The 20,833-nt window shown below is 47.0% G+C and overlaps 1 protein-coding gene across 1 annotated transcript in view; it reads left to right on the top strand.

Moving 5' to 3' along the window:
* The window catches only part of LOC121002549 (nucleotide-binding oligomerization domain-containing protein 1-like), a 104,157-nt gene that overhangs the window by 46,483 nt on the left and 36,841 nt on the right, over window positions 1–20,833 (top strand). The window contains exon 4 of the mRNA XM_040433992.1: window positions 17,895–17,978. Coding sequence (XP_040289926.1) covers window positions 17,895–17,978 — 84 coding nt within the window. The remainder of the gene's footprint in view (window positions 1–17,894; window positions 17,979–20,833) is intronic.

Genomic DNA, 20,833 nt, shown 5'->3' on the forward strand with positions numbered 1-20,833 from the left:
TTAGCGGAAATTGTTTTTTTTTTGTTTTTTTTCTCACAAAGTCTCCCTTTCCGCTAACTTGGGACAAAAATTTCAATCTTTCATGGACTCAATATGCCCCTCAGCGAATACCTTGGGGTGTCTACTTTCCGAAATGGGGTCACATGTGGGGTATTTATACTGCCCTGGCATTTTGGGGGCCCTAAAGCGTGAGAAGAAGTCTGGAATATAAATGTCTAAAAAATTTTACGCATTTGGATTCCGTGAGGGGTATGGTGAGTTCATGTGAGATTTTATTTTTTGACACAAGTTAGTGGAATATGAGACTTTGTAAGAAAAAAATAAAATAAAAAATTTCCGCTAACTTGGGCCAAAAAAATGTCTGAATGGAGCCATACAGGTGGGTGATCAATGACAGGGGGGTGATCAGGGAGTCTATATGGGGTGATCACCCCCCTGTCATTGATCACCCCCCCTGTAAGGCTCCATTCTGACGTCTGTATGTTTTTTACGGATCCACGGATACATGGATCGGATCCGCAAAACACATACGGACATCTGAATGAAGCCTTACAGGGGGGTGATCAATGACAGGGGGATGATCAATGACAGGGGGGTGATCAGGGAGTCTATATGGGGTGATCACCCCCCTGTCATTGATCACCCCCCTGTAAGGCTCCATTCAGATGTCCGTATGTGTTTTGCGGATCCGATCCATGTATCAGTGGATCCGTAAAAATCATACGGACGTCTGAATGGAGCCTTACAGGGGGGTGATCAATGACAGGGGGGTGATCAATGACAGGGGGGGTGATCAGGGAGTCTATATGGGGTGATCACCCCCATCATTGATCACCCCCCTGTAAGGCTCCATTCAGACGTCCGTATGTGTTTTGCGGATCCGATCCATGTATCATTGGATCCGTAAAAATCATACGGACGTCTGAATGGAGCCTTACAGGGGGGTGATCAATGACAGGGGGGTGATCAGGGAGTCTATATGGGGTGATCACCCCCGTCATTGATCACCCCCCTGTAAGGCTCCATTCAGACGTCCGTATGTGTTTTGCGGATCCGATCCATGTATCAGTGGATCTGTAAAAATCATATGGACGTCTGAATGGAGCCTTACAAGGGGGTGATCAATGACAGGGGGGTGATCAATGACAGGGGGGTGATCAATGACAGGGGGGTGATCAGGGAGTCTATATGGGGTGATCACCCCCGTCATTGATCACCCCCCTGTAAGGCTCCATTCAGACGTCCGTATGTGTTTTGCGGATCCGATCCATGTATCAGTGGATCCGTAAAAATCATACGGACGTCTGAATGGAGCCTTACAGGGGGGTGATCAATGACAGGGGGGTGATCAATGACAGTGGGGTGATCAGGGAGTCTATATGGGGTGATCACCCCCGTCATTGATCACCCCCCTGTAAGGCTCCATTCAGACGTCCGTATGTGTTTTGCGGATCCGATCCATGTATCAGTGGATCCGTAAAAATCATACGGATGTCTGAATGGAGCCTTACAAGGGGGGTGATCAATGACAGGGGGGTGATCAGGGAGTCTATATGGGGTGATCAGGGGTTAATAAGGGGTTAATAAGTGACAGGGGGGGTGTAGTGTAGTGGTGTTTGGTGCTACTTATTACTGAGCTGCCTGTGTCCTCTGGTGGTCGATCCAAGCAAAAGGGACCACCAGAGGACCAGGTAGCAGGTATATTAGACGCTGTTATCAAAACAGCGTCTAATATACCTATTAGGGGTTAAAAAAATCGCATCTCCACCCTGCCAGCGAACGATCGCTGCTGGCAGGCTGGAGATCCACTCGCTTACCTTCCGATCCTGTGAACGCGCGCGCCTGTGTGCGCGCGTTCACAGGAAATCTCGGCTCACGCGGGATGACGCCAATCGGCGTTAGTGTGACCTGGGAGCGCCGCAGCAATGACGCCTTTTGGCGTTAGCGAGGCGGGAGGTGGTTAATGCATCTATCTCAGGGGTGTCTACTACGGTTCTACCTCAGTATCTCTCAGATTTTGCGGATGTCTTTTCGGAGGGCGGGGCTCAGGAGTTGCCTCCTCATCATGAATATGAATGTCCGGTTAATCTTATCCCAGGGGCTAAGTTGCCAAAGTCTCGGCTATACTATACTAATCTTTCTCAACCCAAAAGAGAGGTCATGCGTAAGTATATTGCCGAGAGTTTGGCAAAGGGTCATATTCATCCATCTAAGTCTCCGGTCGCAGTTGGTTTTTTCTTTGTAAAGAAAAAGGATGGATCGCTTAGACCTTGTGTGGATTTTTGGGAATTGAACCTCATTACGGTTCGTGATCCGTATCCCCTTCCTTTGATTTCTGACCTTTTTGATCAAATTATTGGAGCCAAGGTGTTCTCCAAGTTAGATTTAAGAGGGGCCTACAATCTGATCAGAATCAAGGAGGGGGATGTGTGGAAAACGGCCTTCAACACGCACAAGGGTCATTTCGAGAATCTGGATATGCCTTTTGGGTTAACTGGTAAACTAACGCGCCAGCAGTGTTTCAGCGATTTGTCAATTACATTTTCCATCATTTTGTGGGAAGGTTCATTGTAATTTACTTGGATGACATACTAATTTACTCTCCTGATCTGAAGACCCATCAGGATCACGTGAGACAGGTTTTGTCGATCCTTCGGGAGAATAAATTATATGCTAAATTGGAGAAATGTGTGTCTTCTGTTCAGGAGCTTCAGTTTCTGGGATATCTGCTTTCTGACTCTGGTTTTCATATGGACCCCGAAAAGGTCCGGGCGGTTCTGGAATGGGACCAACCGGGGAATCAGAAAGCTTTGATGCGGTTTTTGGGGTTTACCAATTATTATAGAAAATTTATCTTGAACTACTCTACCATTGTAAAACCTTTGACCGATATGACTAGGAAAGGCGTTGACTTCTCTGTCTGGTCGGATGAGGCATTGCAGGCCTTTAAGGCTATTAAGGAATGTTTTACGTCTGCTCCCATTCTAATGCAGCCCAATGTGTCTCAGCAATTCGTGGTGGAGGTGGATGCATCAGCGGTGGGGGTTGGAGTAGTGTTGTCGCAGGGATCATCTCCTGGCAAATGGCGCCCGTGTGCTTTTTTTTCCAAGAAGCTCTCGGTCGCCGAGAGGAATTATGATGTAGGACAGTGATGCCCAACCTACGGCCTACGAAGCCGTGTCATGTGGCCGGCGCAGTGACAGGACTTTATCAGCGCAGGGAGCGCTGCGAACGGCACAAGCAGCAAAGCAATGCTGCCTGTGATCCTGCAATCTCCCCGCCCAGCGCCGCCTCCTAGCTAATTTATTCACTGCACTTGCCTCTGTGAAATTGAAGAGAAGCGCCGTAATATATCGCACAGGCGCACTGGCAGAGGCATCGAAGTGCGCATGCACCATCTTCCTGGCCTCTGCCAGTACGCCTGTGCGAGATTACAGCGCTTCTCTTCAATTTCACAGAGGCAAGTGCAGTGAATAAATTAGCTAGGAAGCGGCTCTGGGTGGGGGGGATATCTGTGGACAACACTGGGGGGGATATCTGTGGACGACACTGGGGGGGATATCTGTGGACGACACTGGGGGGGATATCTGTGGACGACACTGGGGGGGGATATCTGTGGACGACACTGGGGGGGATATCTGTGGACGACACTGGGGGGATATCAGTGGACGACACTGGGGGGGATATCTGTGGACGACACTGAGGGGGATATCTGTGGACGACACTGAAGGGGGGATCTGTGGACGACACTGAAGGTGGGATCTGTGGACGACACTAAAGGGGGGATCTGTGGACGACACTAAAGGGGGATCTGTGGACGACACTGAAGGGGGGATCTGTGGACGACACTGAAGGTGGGATCTGTGGACAACACTGAAGGGGGATCTGTGGACGACACTAAAGGGGGGATCTGTGGACGACACTGAAGGGGAGGGATCTGTGGACGACACTGAAGGGGGGATCTATGGACGACACTGAAGGTGGGATCTGTGGACGACACTGAAGGGGGGGGATCTGTGGACGACACTGAAGGGGGGGATCTGTGGCCGACACTGAAGGGGGGATCTGTAGACGACACTGAAGGGGGGATCTGTAGACGACACTGAAGGGGGGGATCTGTGGACGACACTGAAGGGGGGATCTATGGACGACACTGAAGGTGGGATCTGTGGACGACACTGAAGGGGGGGGATCTGTGGACGACACTGAAGGGGGGATCTGTGGCCGACACTGAAGGGGGGATCTGTAGACGACACTGAAGGGGGGATCTGTAGACGACACTGAAGGGGGGATCTGTGGACGACACTGAAGGGGGGATCTGTGGACGACACTGAAGGGGGGGATTCGTGGACGACACTGAAGGGGGGGATCTGTGGACGACACTGAAGGGGGGGATCTGTGGACGACACTGAAGGGGGGATCTGTGGACGACACTGAAGGGGGGATCTGTGGACGACACTGAAGGGGTGATCTGTGGACGACACTGAAGGGGAGGGATCTGTGGACGACACTGAAGGGGGGATCTGTGGACGACACTGAAGGGGGGATCTGTGGACGACACTGAAGGTGGGATCTGTGGACGACACTGAAGGGGGGGGATCTGTGGACGACACTTAAGGGGGGGATCTGTGGACGACACTGAAGGGGGGGATCTGTGGACGACACTGAAGGGGGGATCTGTGGATGACACTGAAGGGGGGGGTCTGTGGATGACACTGAAGGGGGGGGTCTGTGGATGACACTGAAGGGGGGGGTCTGTGGACGACACTGAAGGGGGGATCTGTGGACGACACTGAAGGGGGGATTTGTGGACGACACTGAAGGGGGGGATCTGTGGACGACACTGAAGGGGGGGATCTGTGGACGACACTGAAGGGGGGGATTCGTGGACGACACTGAAGGGGGGGGATCTGTGGATGACACTGAAGGGGGGGATCTGTGGACGACACTGAAGGGGGGATCTGTGGACGACACTGAAGGGGGGATCTGTGGACGACACTAAAGGGGGGATCTGTGGACGACACTAAAGGGGGATCTGTGGACCACACTGAAGGTGGGATCTGTGGACGACACTGAAGGGGGATCTGTGGACGACACTAAAGGGGGGATCTTTGGACGACACTGAAGGGGAGGGATCTGTGGACGACACTGAAGGGGGGGATCTATGGACGACACTGAAGGTGGGATCTGTGGACGACACTTTTTTTTGCTATGGGGCCCAGTCATTTCTAGCTACGTCCCTGATTGGTACGATTGGGCGGGCACTGGAGCGATAGAGCGCCCTGCTGTAGGAGAAGCCGGCGGGAGATGAAAGGAGGAGGGGCCAGCTACTGGTGGTGTCGGGCACACGGCACAAGCATGGCGGTGGAGGATCTGACTGAAGCCTAAAGACCATACATCAAGGTAGACCTGCAGAGAAGGTGACAGCGTAGTATGTGATGTATACATGTGTGTAATGTATGTAGTGCAGTGTGTGATCAGCACATACTGCACTACATACATTACACACATGTATACATTAGATGCCCCCTCACAGTAATAATGCCAAGATATGTGCCCTCTTCACAGACGTAATGCTCACACATGCCCCCTCACAGTAGTTATGCCCAGATATGTGCCCCCTCACAGTAGTTATGCCCAGATATGTGCCCCCTCACAGTAGTTATGCCAGATATGTGCCCTCTTCACAGTAGTAATGCTCACTCGTGCCCCCTCACAGTAGTTATGCCCTGATATGTGTCCTCCTCACAGTAGTTATACCCTGATATGTGCCCTCCTCACAGTAGTTATGCCCAGATATGTGCCCCCTCACAGTAGTTATGCCAGATATGTGCCCTCTTCACAGTAGTAATGCTCACATGTGCCCCCTCACAGCGTTTGCATTTCTTTCTGGCAAAGCTTCCTGGTTCCGGCCCGCGAAATTTATACCAAGTCTAGTGCGGCACTCAGACGAAAAATGGTTGGGCACCACTGATTTAGGAGATAGGGAATTGCTGGCCATCAAATTGGCCTTTGAGGAATGGCGTCACTGGTTAGAGGGGGCGTCTCATCCCGTTACGGTATATACTGATCATAATAATTTGGCTTACCTGCAATCTGCCAAGCTTCTGAATCCTAGACAGGCTAGATCAGTGATGGCGGACCTTTTACAGACCGAGTGCCCAAACTGTAACCCAGAACCCACATAATTATCGCAAAGTGCCAACACGGTAATTTACCCTGAACACTACAGTCCAATGTATTATATCTTCCATGTACTTTATCATTTAGCTATAATAGCCTGCCTATATTCAGTGCGCTGCTTGTGCCGTTCATAGTGCGTTCTATGCTGATGAATGGCAGGAAAAGTCTAAGCCATATTGGTACACCATAGACTTTTTCCAGGGCGTGAGTGCCCACAGAGAGGGCTCTGAGTGCTGCCTCTGGCACCCGTGCCATAAGTTCGCCACCACTGGGCTAGATGGTCACTGTTCTTTACTAGGTTCAATTTTGTGGTTACTTTTCGCCCGGGGGTTAAAAACGTCAAGGCAGATGCATTGTCTCGTAGTTTTCCTGGGGGAAGTGATTCAGGGGATCCTGCTCCAATTTTGGCTGATGGGGTGGTGGTCTCCGCTCTGTACCCCGAGTTGGAGATGGAGGTGTTGGGAGCCCAGGAGGGGTCTCCTGATTCTTGTCCCCCAGGGACAAGTTTCTGCTGGACTGCGATACAAGGTATTCAAGGAACATCACGATACTGTCCTTGCTGGACATCCTTGTGGCAAGTCCACCTTTGATCTTATTTCTCTGAGGTTCTGGTGGCCCGGGTTATGTAAGAGTGTTGAGCAGGATTACGTAGCAGCTTGTGAGACCTGTGCACGGTCAAAGGTTGTTTACACTCGACCTTCTGGTTCACTTCTTCCTTTGTCTACTCCATCTCGTCCTTGGACGCACTTGTCTATGGACTTTATTACTGATCTGCCGAGTTCTTCCAGGAAAACTGTGATTTTGGTGGTTGTGGACCGTTTTAGTAAAATGGCTCACTTTGTATCGTTAGCTAGTCTGCCCAATGCTAAGACTCTTGCTCAGGTTTTTGTTGATAACATTGTGAAATGACATGGCATTCCCTCGGATGTGGTTTCTGATAGGGGCACGCAGTTTGTTTCCAGGTTTTGGAAGGCGTTCTGCTCTCGTCTTGGTATTCAACTTTCGTTCTCTTCGGCTTTTCATCCGCAGTCGAATGGGCAGACAGAGCGTACTAACCAAAACCTGGAGACCTACTTGAGGTGTTTTGTGGCTGAGAACCAGGAGGACTGGTCCTCATTCTTATCTCTAGCAGAGTTTGCCTTGAATAACCGTAGGCAGGAGTCCACGGGTAAGTCGCCATTTTTTGGCGCATACGGTTTTCATCCTCAGTTTGGTACCTTTTCTGGGACTGGTTCCTCTGGGATGCCAGAGGAGGAGAGATTTTCTTCTGCCTTGTCTTCTATCTGGCAGAGGATCCAAGTTAATTTGGAGAAGATGGGTGAGAGGTATAAGCGAATAGCTGACAGACGTATGACTGGCCGGGACCTGTGTGTGGGTGATCTGGTGTGGTTATCTACTAAAAATATTAAACCGAGAGTACCATCTTGGAAACTGGGTCCAAGATTTATTGGACCTTACAAAATATCTGCGGTTGTCAATCCAGTGGCGTTTCGTCTGGATCTTCCGCAGACCTGGAGGATCCATGATGTGTTCCACAGGTCTTTACTGAAGAAATATGTGAAACCGGTGGAACTATCGCCAATGCCTCCTCCCCCTGTTCTGGTTGATGGCAATTTAGAGTTCGAGATCTCTAGGGTTCTCGACTCACGTGTTCTTCAGGGTTCCGTTCAGTAGCTGGTACACTGGAGGGGATACGGCCCCGAGGAGAGGATGTGGGTTCCGGCTGTGGATGTTAGTGCCAGCCGACTGGTGAGAGACTTTCACAGGGCCCACCCGGATAAAGTTGGGCCGGGGTGTCCGGAGGTCACCCGTAGAAGGGGGGGGTACTGTCATGCCCTGCTCAGGTTATGTGTGGAGGTCTGCCAGGTTAGCAGCACGTGTGTAGTTTTTTGTTTGTTTTGGGTTTGGAGTTGAGCTGTATCCGCCTCCCTTCAGGTGCACTGGGTGGGGTCGTTTGTGTGAGTTTAAATTACGCCCCTTCCCAGTGTCCTGTGCGGGTTATAGCTTCTATCTTGCTCTGAGGAAAAGTGGATTTGCTGTTTATGCTCTGCTACAAGATAAGTTGGTTTTGGTTTCCTTTTTGTGTTCTGTCTAGGCTGTTAGAGAGACACCTGCCTCCTCCAGGACCTGAGGAAGCAGGCTGCCTCTTTCCCCATTTCCACCATCTCAGGGATTTTAGGGAAACTTCAGCCTTAGGCACGGGGACACGTTGATTCCCACCTTTAGGGTCTGAACTTGGGCACAGAATTCCAGGGAGAGCTGGTAGGGAATTGTCTGGAGGTGACCTTTATCCCCAGCTTCTGGCCTAGACACTTGTTTTGAGGTTTTCTGTGTGTTTATTGTATCTTGTATCCTACCGACCGTGACACAGACCTTGTTCACGACCTAATTTATATACTGACAAAAGTAAAAAAGTGATTTAGGATATAGTCACGATAAGATGTTACATCATAATTATAGAATGTCATAGGTATCTCCAGCGAAGATTATAACAGGATTAGTACATTGTGAAAAAATGGTACATGGTGAAAATCATAATAGTGAAAATCATAATTGCAGAGATTCCCGGGGTCTTGTATAATGGTAACACTTGATAAGTTAATGGGATATCCCAGGTGAAGAGGACTGGAGACCATCTTGAAACAAAATAGTGGAAGGGAGTTCCTGAAGTGGATACAATATATCAGCAAGTGAATGACGCGAGTATAATAAGTTGGGAACAATTATATTTCCTGAATCTATAAAATAGCTATGTTTCCTTAGGGCAAAATTTCATTGAAGCAAGATAAGCTATGTTTCATAAAGGAAAAAACAAATATATATATATATATATATATACAGTACAGACCAAAAGTTTGGACACACCTTCTCATTCAAAGAGTTTTCTTTATTTTCATGACTATGAAGGCATTAAAACTATGAATTAACACATGTGGAATTATATACATAACAAACAAGTGTGAAACAACTGAAAATATGTCCTATTCTAGGTTCTTCAAAGTAGCCACCTTTTGCTTTGATTACTGCTTTGCACACTCTTGGCATTCTCTTGATGAGCTTCAAGAGGTAGTCCCCTGAAATGGTCTTCCAACAGTCTTGAAGGAGTTCCCAGAGATGTATAGCACTTGTTGGCCCTTTTGCCTTCACTCTGCGGTCCAGCTCACCCCAAACCATCTCGATTGGGTTCAGGTCCGGTGACTGTGGAGGCCAGGTCATCTGGCGCAGCACCCCATCACTCTCCTTCATGGTCAAATAGCCCTTACTTTCAAAGTTTTCCCAATTTTTCGGCTGACTGACTGACCTTCATTTCTTAAAGTAATAATGGCCACTCGTTTTTCTTTACTTAGCTGCTTTTTTCTTGCCATAATACAAATTCTAACAGTCTATTCAGTAGGACTATCAGCTGTGTATCCACCTGACTTCTCCTCAACACAACTGATGGTCCCAACCCCATTTATAAGGCAAGAAATCCCATTTATTAAACCTGACAGGGCACACCTGTGAAGTGAAAACCATTTCAGGGGACTACCTCTTGAAGCTCATCAAGAGAATGCCAAGAGTGTGCAAAGCAGTAATCAAAGCAAAAGGTGGCTACTTTGAAGAACCTAGAATATGACATATTTTCAGTTGTTTCACACTTGTTTGTTATGTATATAATTCCACATGTGTTAATTCATAGTTTTGATGCCTTCAGTGTCAAACTTTCATTTTCAAACTTTTGGTCTGTACTGAGAAGAGAAAGTGAACAACTGTTCCAAAGGTTTAAAAAGAGAGGCTACCCAACCAAACCCCTAAAAAAAGCATATAATAGAGCAAAAAGCCTAGATAGAGAAGAACTATTAAAAACAACAATACCCCAAAAAAGTGAAGTTATCAGATGTATTGGAACCTACGATGGATATAATGGAGAGATATGTCGGATATTAAAGAAATACTGGCATATAATGCAATCTGACAGAGATCTGGGCATGGTCCTCACTCCATATCCATCTGTAACATACAGGAGAGGCCCGAATCTCAAGGACCATAGCCATCTAGCAGGGGAAAAAACTCGACCTGCTGAGACAAGGGAGAGATATTGGGGATCATCACCGTGTGGAAACTGTTCCTTCTGTAAATACATACCTCGTATCAAGAAATTCACGAACCCTGGAGATAAAAAAGAATACAAAATTAGACAACTTATAACATGTAGGACACAAGGAGTTATCTACATAGCCGCCTGCCCATGCCCCAGTGAAAGTCACAGTTAAAGGGGCGATCACTGTGAAAGTCACAGTTAAAGGGGTGGTCACTGTGAAAGTCACAGTTAAAGGGACGGTCACAGTGAAAGTCACAGTTAAAGGGGCGGTCACAGTTAAAGGGGTGGTCACAGTGAAAGTCACAGTTAAAGGGGCAGTCACAGTGAAAGTCACAGTTAAATGGGTGTAATGAAAGCAAAGCGGCAGTGATCAGGTAAGTGACATTCTCTTCACAGGTTGCTAGGGAGGTTTGCCCAAGAGGTCCCCAGGGGTGAACCACCCCTTAAAGGCACTTTCCCCATGAGAAGGTATCTGAGCAATAGGTTCTAGTACACTAGTTTTCTGCAACTGTGTACCGTTAGTTTGTTTGCCTGTTCCGTGTGCCACCTTCTGTTAGATTTTCAAAAAGCCTTTTGGCCACTAAAACCCTTTATACATTTATCACTAAGTGTAACCTTCCCTACTTATCTTTATTCTCACATTGCTGAACTCTAAAGCTAATAATTAAAAGACCCTGTCACTGCTGCTGCTTTGTTTTGCTAGGACATCTATCAGCTTGGGATGTGGTTGGTAGTACACATCCTATCTATCCCTATGACGCTGTCAGATACTGTAGGTGTACTTATACTTGTATTCCCGTGTAACAAACTTGCAGCTAGTGACAGATTAAAACTCTTAGGGCTGTATTACACCAACAGATTATCTGACAGATTTTCTGACCAATCATTGGTCAGATGGACATTTACACACACAAGTCACACACTAACTATTGGTCTGATTGGACAGAAATTGGTCAGATAATCTGTTGATGTAAAACTATTCATTGCCCTACACACTTGAAGAAGCCAGGACTCTAGCGAAACATGTCAGGGGGTAGCGTCTAAGAGTTTTAATCTGTCACTAGCTGCAAGGTTGTTACACAGGAGTACAAGTATAAGTACACCTACAGTATCTGACAGCGTCATAGGGATAGATAGGTTGTGTACACCAACCACATCCCAAGCTGATAGATGTGCTAGCAAAACAAAGCAGCAGCAATGACAGGGTATTTTATTATTAGCTTTAGAGTATATTTGAGCAATGTGGGAATAAAGATAAGTAGGGAAGGGTACACTGATTAATAAATGTAAAAAGGGTTTTAGTGCCCAAATTGATTTTTGAAAATATTGGTTAACCATCACCAGACATTTATCAGGGTTATTTTAAATTTTCTTTTCAATTTGACCCTGAGCTGTATGACCACGGTACTGACCCTGAGCTGCCCGCCCTAATCTCAGACTGTTTATCGGATTGCTTGTACTGTGCCAGCCCTGACCTCAGCCTGTTCCTGACTATGATTTTGTCTAATCTCTCAGTTCACCGCTCCGATGTCTCCTGACCAGGGCCGGATTAACGTAGGGGCTGATGGAGCTGCAGCTCCAGGCCCCTACCATAAAATAGGCCCATCCGCCAGCCAAAAGGCCGTCGGGAGCGGCCCGCGCTAAAAGTCCTCTGTTGTCAGCTGTCACATAGAGCACAGACAATGCAGAGACGCTCACCTCACGTTGGCAGCAGGGAGCCTGAGGGAGGGACTCGGGAGGAGCGTAATATGATCCTAGAGTGGAAGCTACTTCTGCCAGCCCCTCCCCTCCCCGCCCACCAACCAATCGGAGCTGAGGCAAGGCAAGCACTAGCAGCTCTGAGTCGTCTGAGTCGTACAGGGAGTCTAAGAATAGAAATGAATCGAATGAGTCACAAGTTAAAGAATCTAAAGATCCGATTAGTTAGTGACTCATTCGATTCTTTGAGTTAAAAGAGCCGTGAGTCAGAGTCTAGAACAGGTTACACTGAGGCTCTCGGCTGCTTTTGTTGCAGCAGTGATAAGATTAAGGGACAGGAGCAGAGAGATTAGAGAAGTGACAGATGACACAAAGTTTAGATTACAGGTTGAATTAACCCTTTAGGATCAAATTGGCTTCTCAGGAGATATATATGTTAAAGGCATCTCATTCAGTAGCTATATAACTAAGGGTGGGTTCACATCTCCTTTATGGATTCCGTTAAGTGGGGACTGTGGGGACTATTTTATTATCAGCCAGTGACTGTGTTACTGTAATACTGTTATCAATTCACCACATAGTTTTCCCTGTGCGTGCATTCACATTTCACTTCACTTGGTTCGTTGTACTACTGTCAGTGTCAGACTGTAGTCACTGTGGGTAACAATGCACAACAGACAACAATGCACACCACAGTGACAGCTCCTGACTCCTGTCCTGAGTCCTCCTGTCCGGTGTCAGCCTTAGCTTCCCTTCACTATCACTATAATCAATCACTCTTCCTGATCCTGACTCACTCATTAGTAGGGATGAGCGAACCCGAACTGTATAGTTCGGGTTCGTACCGAATTTTGGAGTGTCCGTGACACGGACCCGAACCCGAAAATTTTCGTAAAAGTCCGGGTTCGGGTTCGGTGTTCGGCGCTTTCTTGGCACTTTTTATATCACTTTTGTGGCTTGTGGTGCGCCAGCACAAGCTATCACCAAGTGCATTTAACCATCAATAGTGTGGTTATTTTGTGCTATATCCTACATCAGGTGCAGGCTGAGCCTGTGTCACCCAAGTGCATTTAACCATCAACAGTGTGGATATTTTTTGGCCATATACTACATCAGGTGCAGGCTGAGCCTGTGTCACCCAAGTGCATTTAACCATCAACAGTGTGGATATTTTTTGGCCATATACTACATCAGGTGCAGGCTGAGCCTGTGTCACCCAAGTGCATTTAAACATCAACAGTGCGGTTATTTTTTGGCCATATACTACATCAGGTGCAGGCTGAGCCTGTGTCACCCAAGTGCATTTAACCATCAATAGTGTGGTTATTTTTTGGCCATATACTACATCAGGGGCAAGTTAAGCCTGTCACCCAGCGCCAAAAAAATAGGCCTGACATTTATATTCAACCAAATCTGTACTGTTTTAGCTGGTCAAATTATTTGTAGTGACCGTAAAAGCACATTTTTTGTTCTGGGTTGAAAAACTATTCCCAAATTTGCCATTCTCATAAATAAGTAGTTTCTGAGGCCAGATTCTCTGTTACGGGACCTCTCTCCTCTGTCTGGGTGCCGGGGCCTAAATATGTGACAGTGGCCTGTTCCAGTGGTGGGTGACGTGAAGCCTGATTCTCTGCTATGACATGAAGACTGATTCTGTGCTGACATAAAGCCAGATTCTCTGTTACGGGACCTCTCTCCTCTGTGTGGGTGCCGGGGCCTAAATATGTGACAGTGGCCTGTTCCAGTGGTGGGTGACGTGAAGTCTGATTCTGTGCTGACATAAGGCCAGATTCTCTGTTACGGGACCTCTCTCCTCTGTCTGGGTGCCGGGGCCTAAATGTGTGACAGTGGCCTGTTCCAGTGGTGGGTGACGTGAAGCCTGATTCTCTGCTATGACATGAAGACTGATTCTGCGCTGACATAAGGCCAGATTCTCTGTTACGGGACCTCTCTCCTCTGTCTGGGTGCCGGGGCCTAAATGTGTGACAGTGGCCTGTTCCAGTGGTGGGTGACGTGAAGCCTGATTCTCTGCTATGACATGAAGACTGATTCTGTGCTGACATAAAGCCAGATTCTCTGCTATGGCATGAAGAGACTGATTCTCTGCTGACATGAAGCCAGATTCTTTGCTATGGCATGAAGAGACTGATTCTCTGCTGACGTGAAGCCAGATTCTCTGCTATGGGACCTCTGTCCAATTGATATTGGTTAATTTTTATTTTTTTAATTTTTATTTTAATTCATTTCCCTATCCACATTTGTTTGCAGGGGATTTACCTACATGTTGCTGCCTTTTGCAGCCCTCTAGCTCTTTCCTGGGCTGTTTTACAGCCTTTTTAGTGCCCAAAAGTTCGGGTCCCCATTGACTTCAATGGGGTTCGGGTCGGGTTCGGATCCCGAACCCGAACATTTCCGGGAAGTTCGGCCGAACTTCTCGAACCCGAACATCCAGGTGTTCGCTCAACTCTACTCATTAGAGAGCTGAAGAGCCGACTGAGTCAGCAGCAGCAAGTGAATTGGATGGATAGCATCTGCGCATGCGCACCGGCACCTAAAGTCTTTGGTTCACTTGCGAGTCAGCTCAGCAGTCAGTGACTCAGCAAGTGAACCGAAGATCCGATTCATGAATCGGTTCATTTGAATGTGCTCATTCAAATGAACCGATTCATCTGAAAGATCCGAACTTTCCATCACTATTGTACACAGCGCAGCGTGCAGGAGGGATAACCGCGGGCGCACTGAGGTCATATCCGGCGGGCCGCGGCATTACAGGAACAGCACCAGCTGCTCTGACGTCCTGCCGCCGGATATACGTCACAGGATATCCGGCGGCAGGACGTCAGAGCAGCTGGTGCGGTTCCTGTAATGCCGGCCCGCCGGATATGACCTCAGTGCGCCCGCGGTTATCCCTCCTGCACGCTGCGCTATGTACAACCTGCTCAGCAGTTTCGACCAGCACACGGCCCACAGCGCTCAGCCACACCAGCTCGCGAGACAGCAGGAGCTTCTGGAGCAGGGCAGGTATCAGATAAACTCATCCAGTTGGAAGGGAGGGCAATCATAGTGCTGTTATGATTTATGGACACAGCTCTCAGCATGCTTAGCCAGCCTTCTATCTGTCTTTGCATCTTGAGAGTCACAGTCCACAGGCTGTTTCTGAGCCTGTGGACTGTGACTCTCAAGAAGCACAGCCAGATAGAAGGCTGGCTAAGCATGCTGAGAGCTGTGTCCATAAATCATAACAGCACTATGAAAATTACTGACTGGCTAAGCATGCTGAGAGCTCAGTCTAAATAACATAACACATAAAGAAATTACTGTTTCTAGCTGCTAGTCCACAGCAGCTAGAAACAGTAATTTCTTTAAAGGGATTCTGTCACCAGGTTTGACCCCTGTCAGCTAAAAATATGCTGATGTTTAGGGCGTCTTCACGATTCCTAATGTGGGCTTATAAATGTCATCTGTGGGCTTATTTAGCTAAAAAACAGCTATTACTAATCTGTCAGTCAAACAAGCCCAAGGGGATGTTAATGGATGCAAGGTGCCGGCCGCACCCGCCGCCGTTCGTGCCCAGCGCCGCCTTTCCGGACTTCTGCGCCGCCTCCTAATCCTCTGTGCCGCCTCTCGCTCTCCCTCCCTCCCCCCTCCTTCTGCTGTAAGATCTCGCGCGTGCGGACTTCTCCATTTGGCTTCTTACAGCGAAGTGCGCATGCGCCGGCACTTCACTCAACCCCTGTATGCGCGAGAAACAAAGCGGTTTTCCTGACACTATAGTGCCCTGAGGGTGCCCCCACCCTCAGGGTCCCCCTCCCGTGGTCCCCCTCCATGTTGCCAAGATAGACGCCAAATGAAGGGGTAGTTGCAGGAACAAAATACTTTAATGGTATCGATAAAATATATATGTAATTAAGACACTGAGTGCAGTTGCATAAAAAGGCAACAGCAAAATCCTCAGCACCAGGCCCATGATGCTCTTAATCCGGCCCTGCTCCTGACCCCCGTGGGTTACCAGCCACTAGAACAGAAACTACTCCAAGAAGTGGTGGTTCCCCTGCAATGAAGTCCAGATTATTGTACAGGGGTCAAAGAGGACAAAATTGAAATGCAATCTGAAAGCATCATGCAATAAAGCAGGAGAAGCTAAGCAAATTGATATATAGTTTTGTGTCAAAAGATTCAGTAAAACATATAGGGCGTCATTTATCAAACTGAAATACGCCTAAATTAGTCAATCTGCAACTTCTTCCCGCTCACGCGAGGTCTAAATAAGTGGGCGTGGCGTGGGCGAGAAACGGGACGGGCTGGAAGGCCTGTCTCATTCATCATTTTCTATGCCTGTTGTAGGCGTAGAAAATGGTCTTACATTTAGAAGTGGCGAGGATCCACTAAAGTTATGTGGAGACCGGCGCCTCTATAGGATCTGCCGAAGTTATGTAGAGACCGCCGAAGTTATTTAGAGGCCAGTGCCGATTCATAACTTCGGCGGATCCACCACCAGGTATAAGGTTTATTAAGACCGGGATCTAAAATACTTAAAGGGGTTCTGCACTTTCATTTAACTGATGATCTATCCTCTGGATAGATCATCAGCTTCTGATCGGCGGGGGTCCGACACCCGGGACCCCCGCCGATCAGCTGTTTGAGAAGGCAGCGGGCGCCAGCAGCGCCGCGGCCTTCTCACTGTTTACCGCCGGCCCACTGACGTCACGACTAGTATCAACTAGCGTGGGCGGGGCTAAGCTCTGTTTACTTGAATGGAGCTTAGCCCCGCCCATGCTAGTTGATACTAGTCGTGACGTCACTGGGCCGGCGGTAAACAGTGAGAAGGCCGCGGCGCTACTGGAACGCCGCTGCCTTCTCAAACAGCTGATCGGCTGGGGTCCCGGGTGTCGGACCCCCGCCGATCAGAAGCTGATGATCTATCCAGAGGATAGATCATCAGTTAAATGAAAGTGCAGAACCCCTTTAATAAATGTGCCCTGCAATTTTTATACATTTATATTGTTGCTTTTTTGCAGCCCTGTGAGCAGCTATCGGTACAGGGAGAAGGTGTTATCGGTGACTAACAGCTATCTCTCTATGCACACTTATACGCACAATGCAGTCACTGATAACACCTCCCTTCTATACTGATGGGTATTCACAGTGCTGTAAAAAATATATAAATGTGTTAATTACTAAATCTTTTCCCACAAAAATATATATCTCTCTGCTCAGCTTCTCCTGCTCTATAACATGGTGCTTACAGATTGCATTGCATTTTGTGGTGACAGGTCCTCTTTAAAGGGTAAAGACCAGAGAGCACATTTAGATAATGCCCTTAGGAGTAACCCCAAGCAAAATCTGTTAAAGTGACAGAGTATCTCCATCCGTTTCATAACAGTTTGTTTGTAGTCTGTTACCATGGTGACTTTTGTGTCGGCACATGAATTGGAGATACAAAATTGTAACATATGTTTCTAGGGCTTTGAGATAGACCATCAATATAAGGGTGGGGGTCCAACTCCCAGTGCTCCCATCAATTTGCCAATCCAGTTAACGTCGTGTCCTCTTTCTTTGCTTATTACCGGGCACATCTCCATATTTTTGTAGTGGCTGTGCCTTGTATTGCAGCTCATTACCGCTCAGTCCAATAGAAGTGAACGGCAGCAAAGCTGCAATAACCCAATACGGCCAGTTCACTTTGTACAGAGCTGTGCTTCTAGCCCCATTCAAAGTGCTACCTCTAGCAACCGCGGCTGCAAGGAACAGCTGATCGGTGGGGGCGCCAGGTATCAGACTCTGATCGGATTCAATGAGGATAGATCATCAATATCAGGAACCTGGAAATGTCTTTAACCTTTTGAAGTCATATTCTGTGTCAGTTTGTTAGTACAACACCCATATGTCTAAAGAAATATGTTTTAACGTTTTTGTTATGCTTGGGTTACAGATTAAGTGTGAATCAGATCACAGATGAAGGTGTCAAAGTCTTGGCTGAAGAGTTAACTAAGTATAGGATCATCAAGTTTCTTGGGCAAGTATTACTATTTGAAACCTTACCTTGGGGTGCATGGGATATGGATTATCACTGACATCAGTTCCTCTCCCTATTGGGGCTTGCAATCTAGACTTTGTGGTTAGAAGGCTGAGGCACCTGGAGGAATGCAAATATGGCAAGAACATACAGACTTTTTCAGTATTCATTTCAGGTGTTCTGTAATATGTTAGTTTTTCATCAAAGTTGTGGATGACCGTACACTTATCCACCATAACATTAAAATGAATGACAGGTCAAGTGAATAACATTGATGATATTGTTACAACGACACCTATCAATGGGTGGGATATACACCCGACAGATTTAAAATCTGCTGTGTATCCCATGGCAGAAACCCTTGCGTTTTTTCATTTTTCATTTTGAATGGTGCTGTCCCACTATCTGTTTAGTTCCATTGAATGAAAAAAATTGATTGTGGATTATCTAGGAGAGAAGAAATTACTTGTTGCAATGGTGGCTGGTGGCATCTTGTTATGCCACCACACACAAATTCAGTGGGCTGACAATAGGACTGAATGAAACACCTGAATTCAATGATTAAGTGGTATGTCTCAATACTTTTGTCCATATAATGTATCTTGGAAGCAGAAAGAAATGGACAAGCATAAGGAACTGTGTGACTTTCAGAAGGTCTATCCTGCCCTTTACTTCACGTACCCCCGGGATCTATGTGGAGCTCAACAGGCAGTTAAACACCTTCCTACTAAGCAATAAAGGAGACTGGGTGGAAGCCTGTCGCTTTATTAATCATACGAAGATTTTTAGGGTGAAACTGAGGAACAAATCAGAATATACTGTACATGCTATTTGACTACAGCATTACATGAGAACAGGTGCACAATATATAAAGGTGGTCTGCAATTATGAATAAAATACAGCAGGTTAACATGTGGTAAGCCAGGTTGTAGGGAAACAGGAAGGATAACAGTTTGTAATACAATATGAACGGTATATGGCAATTATAGAAACATAATGGCTGACCATGTAACTAGGCGAAGCTGCACAATTACACAAAGTGTTATATTACAACTCTAGGTGACAGGTTCAGAACTGTTCTAACAGTGTTCCTATGGCTACAGACAGCCAGGAATACAAAATACCTAGCAGTTTACCGGCTATACTCCAACAAATGAATCGAATAAAAAGCACTTGCTGTGTAGACATCAAGGAGACTGCCCTCCTTCTTCCCAGAGTTGTTTTCACCTCCTCTAGAGAAGAGAAGCAAAGGGAATCAGCTACTAGACAGCATCTCATGTGGCACAATAGGGATCAGTGAGGCCCTGAACTTCACCCGCCCCACTGTCACTACCTACTTGCACGATCCACCCTAAGGGATGGCCCACAACTGGACAGCGGTCCCTTCCTAACTAGGTGCAGAGCCCTACAGGGAACAATACAAGAGACAAAAATAATGAACATAGTGACAAATACAAAGAGCAGATAACCATCCAGTTGGGTCAGACAAACAGAACCATAGCTTAAAGAGGTTGAGTCACTTCAGCAAGTGGCATTTATTATGTAGAGAAAATTAATACAAACCACTTACTGATGTATTGTTATTATCCATATTGCTTCCTTTGCTGGCTGGATTAAATTTTCCATCACGTTATACACTGCTCATTTCCATGGCTATGACCACCGTCTCTGGTGGCCGAGACTGCAGGAGCGCACATAGGCTGGTGCTTTTTCCTATAGTGTGCAGACACGACCACTGCTGCTGGATTGCAGGGTGGTCGTAACCATGGAAATGAGCAGTGTATAATGTGATGCAAAAATGAATCCAGCCAGTAAAGGAGTCAATATGGACAATCACAATACATTAGAAAGTGCCTTGTATTAACTTTCTCTACATAATAAATGCTATTTGCTGAAGTGACACAACCCCTTTAACCCCATAAGGACCAGCGCCATACATGTACAGCGGGCTGATTGGGCGGGTGCAGGAGCTGCGCCCGCCTGATTAGCGGCAGGGGTCCGGCAGTCACTAATAGCCGGACCCCTGCTGTATGCGCCGGCATCGGTGAAAACACAGATGCCAGCGCATTAACCCTTGCACAGCCGCGGTCAGCGCTGGCCCAGGCACGTGCAAGATCCTTCCGGGTGCGGGGTGGCCATCGGGTCCCCACGCTGCTGTGACAGGGACCCGATGGCAGGGAAGGCAGCATCGTGGCTGTCTTCCGTGACAGTCTGTGTGATCCAGCCCCCTGGATCTCACAGGCAGGAAGCTGTAAGTGTATTACAGTGAGTAATACACTTACAGCTAAGGCATTACAATACAGAAGTATTGTCATGCATTGCAAAGGGGATCAGACCCCCAAACATTGAAGTCTCAGAGTGGGACAAAAAAAAAAGTGGAAAAAAGAAGTAACAAAATAAAGTTTTACAAAAAAATTAAAAGTTTCAAGTAAAAAAATTTAAAAAAATTGGGAAAAAATGAAAATTAGACATATTAGATAGCACCGCATCCGTATTGATCGACTCTATAAAAATATCACATGGCCTAACCCCTCAGGTGAACACCATCAATAAACTAAAATAAAAACTGTGCTAAAAAAAAACATTCTTTTGTCACCTTACATCACTAAAAGTGCAACACCAAGCGATCAAAAAGGCGTATGCCCCTCAAAATGGTACCAATCTAACCATCACCTCATCCCTCCAAAAATTAGCCTCTACCTAAGACAATCGCCCAAAAATAAAAATAAAATATGGCTCTCAGACTATGGAGACACTAAAACATGATTTTTTTTGTTTCAAAAATGCTTTTATTGTGTTAAATGTAAAAAAGTAGGCATATCAGGTATCGCAGCGTCTGTAATAACCGGCTCTAT

The sequence above is a fragment of the Bufo bufo genome, chromosome 5 (genome assembly GCF_905171765.1).
Source record: "Bufo bufo chromosome 5, aBufBuf1.1, whole genome shotgun sequence".
NCBI lineage: Eukaryota > Metazoa > Chordata > Amphibia > Anura > Bufonidae > Bufo > Bufo bufo.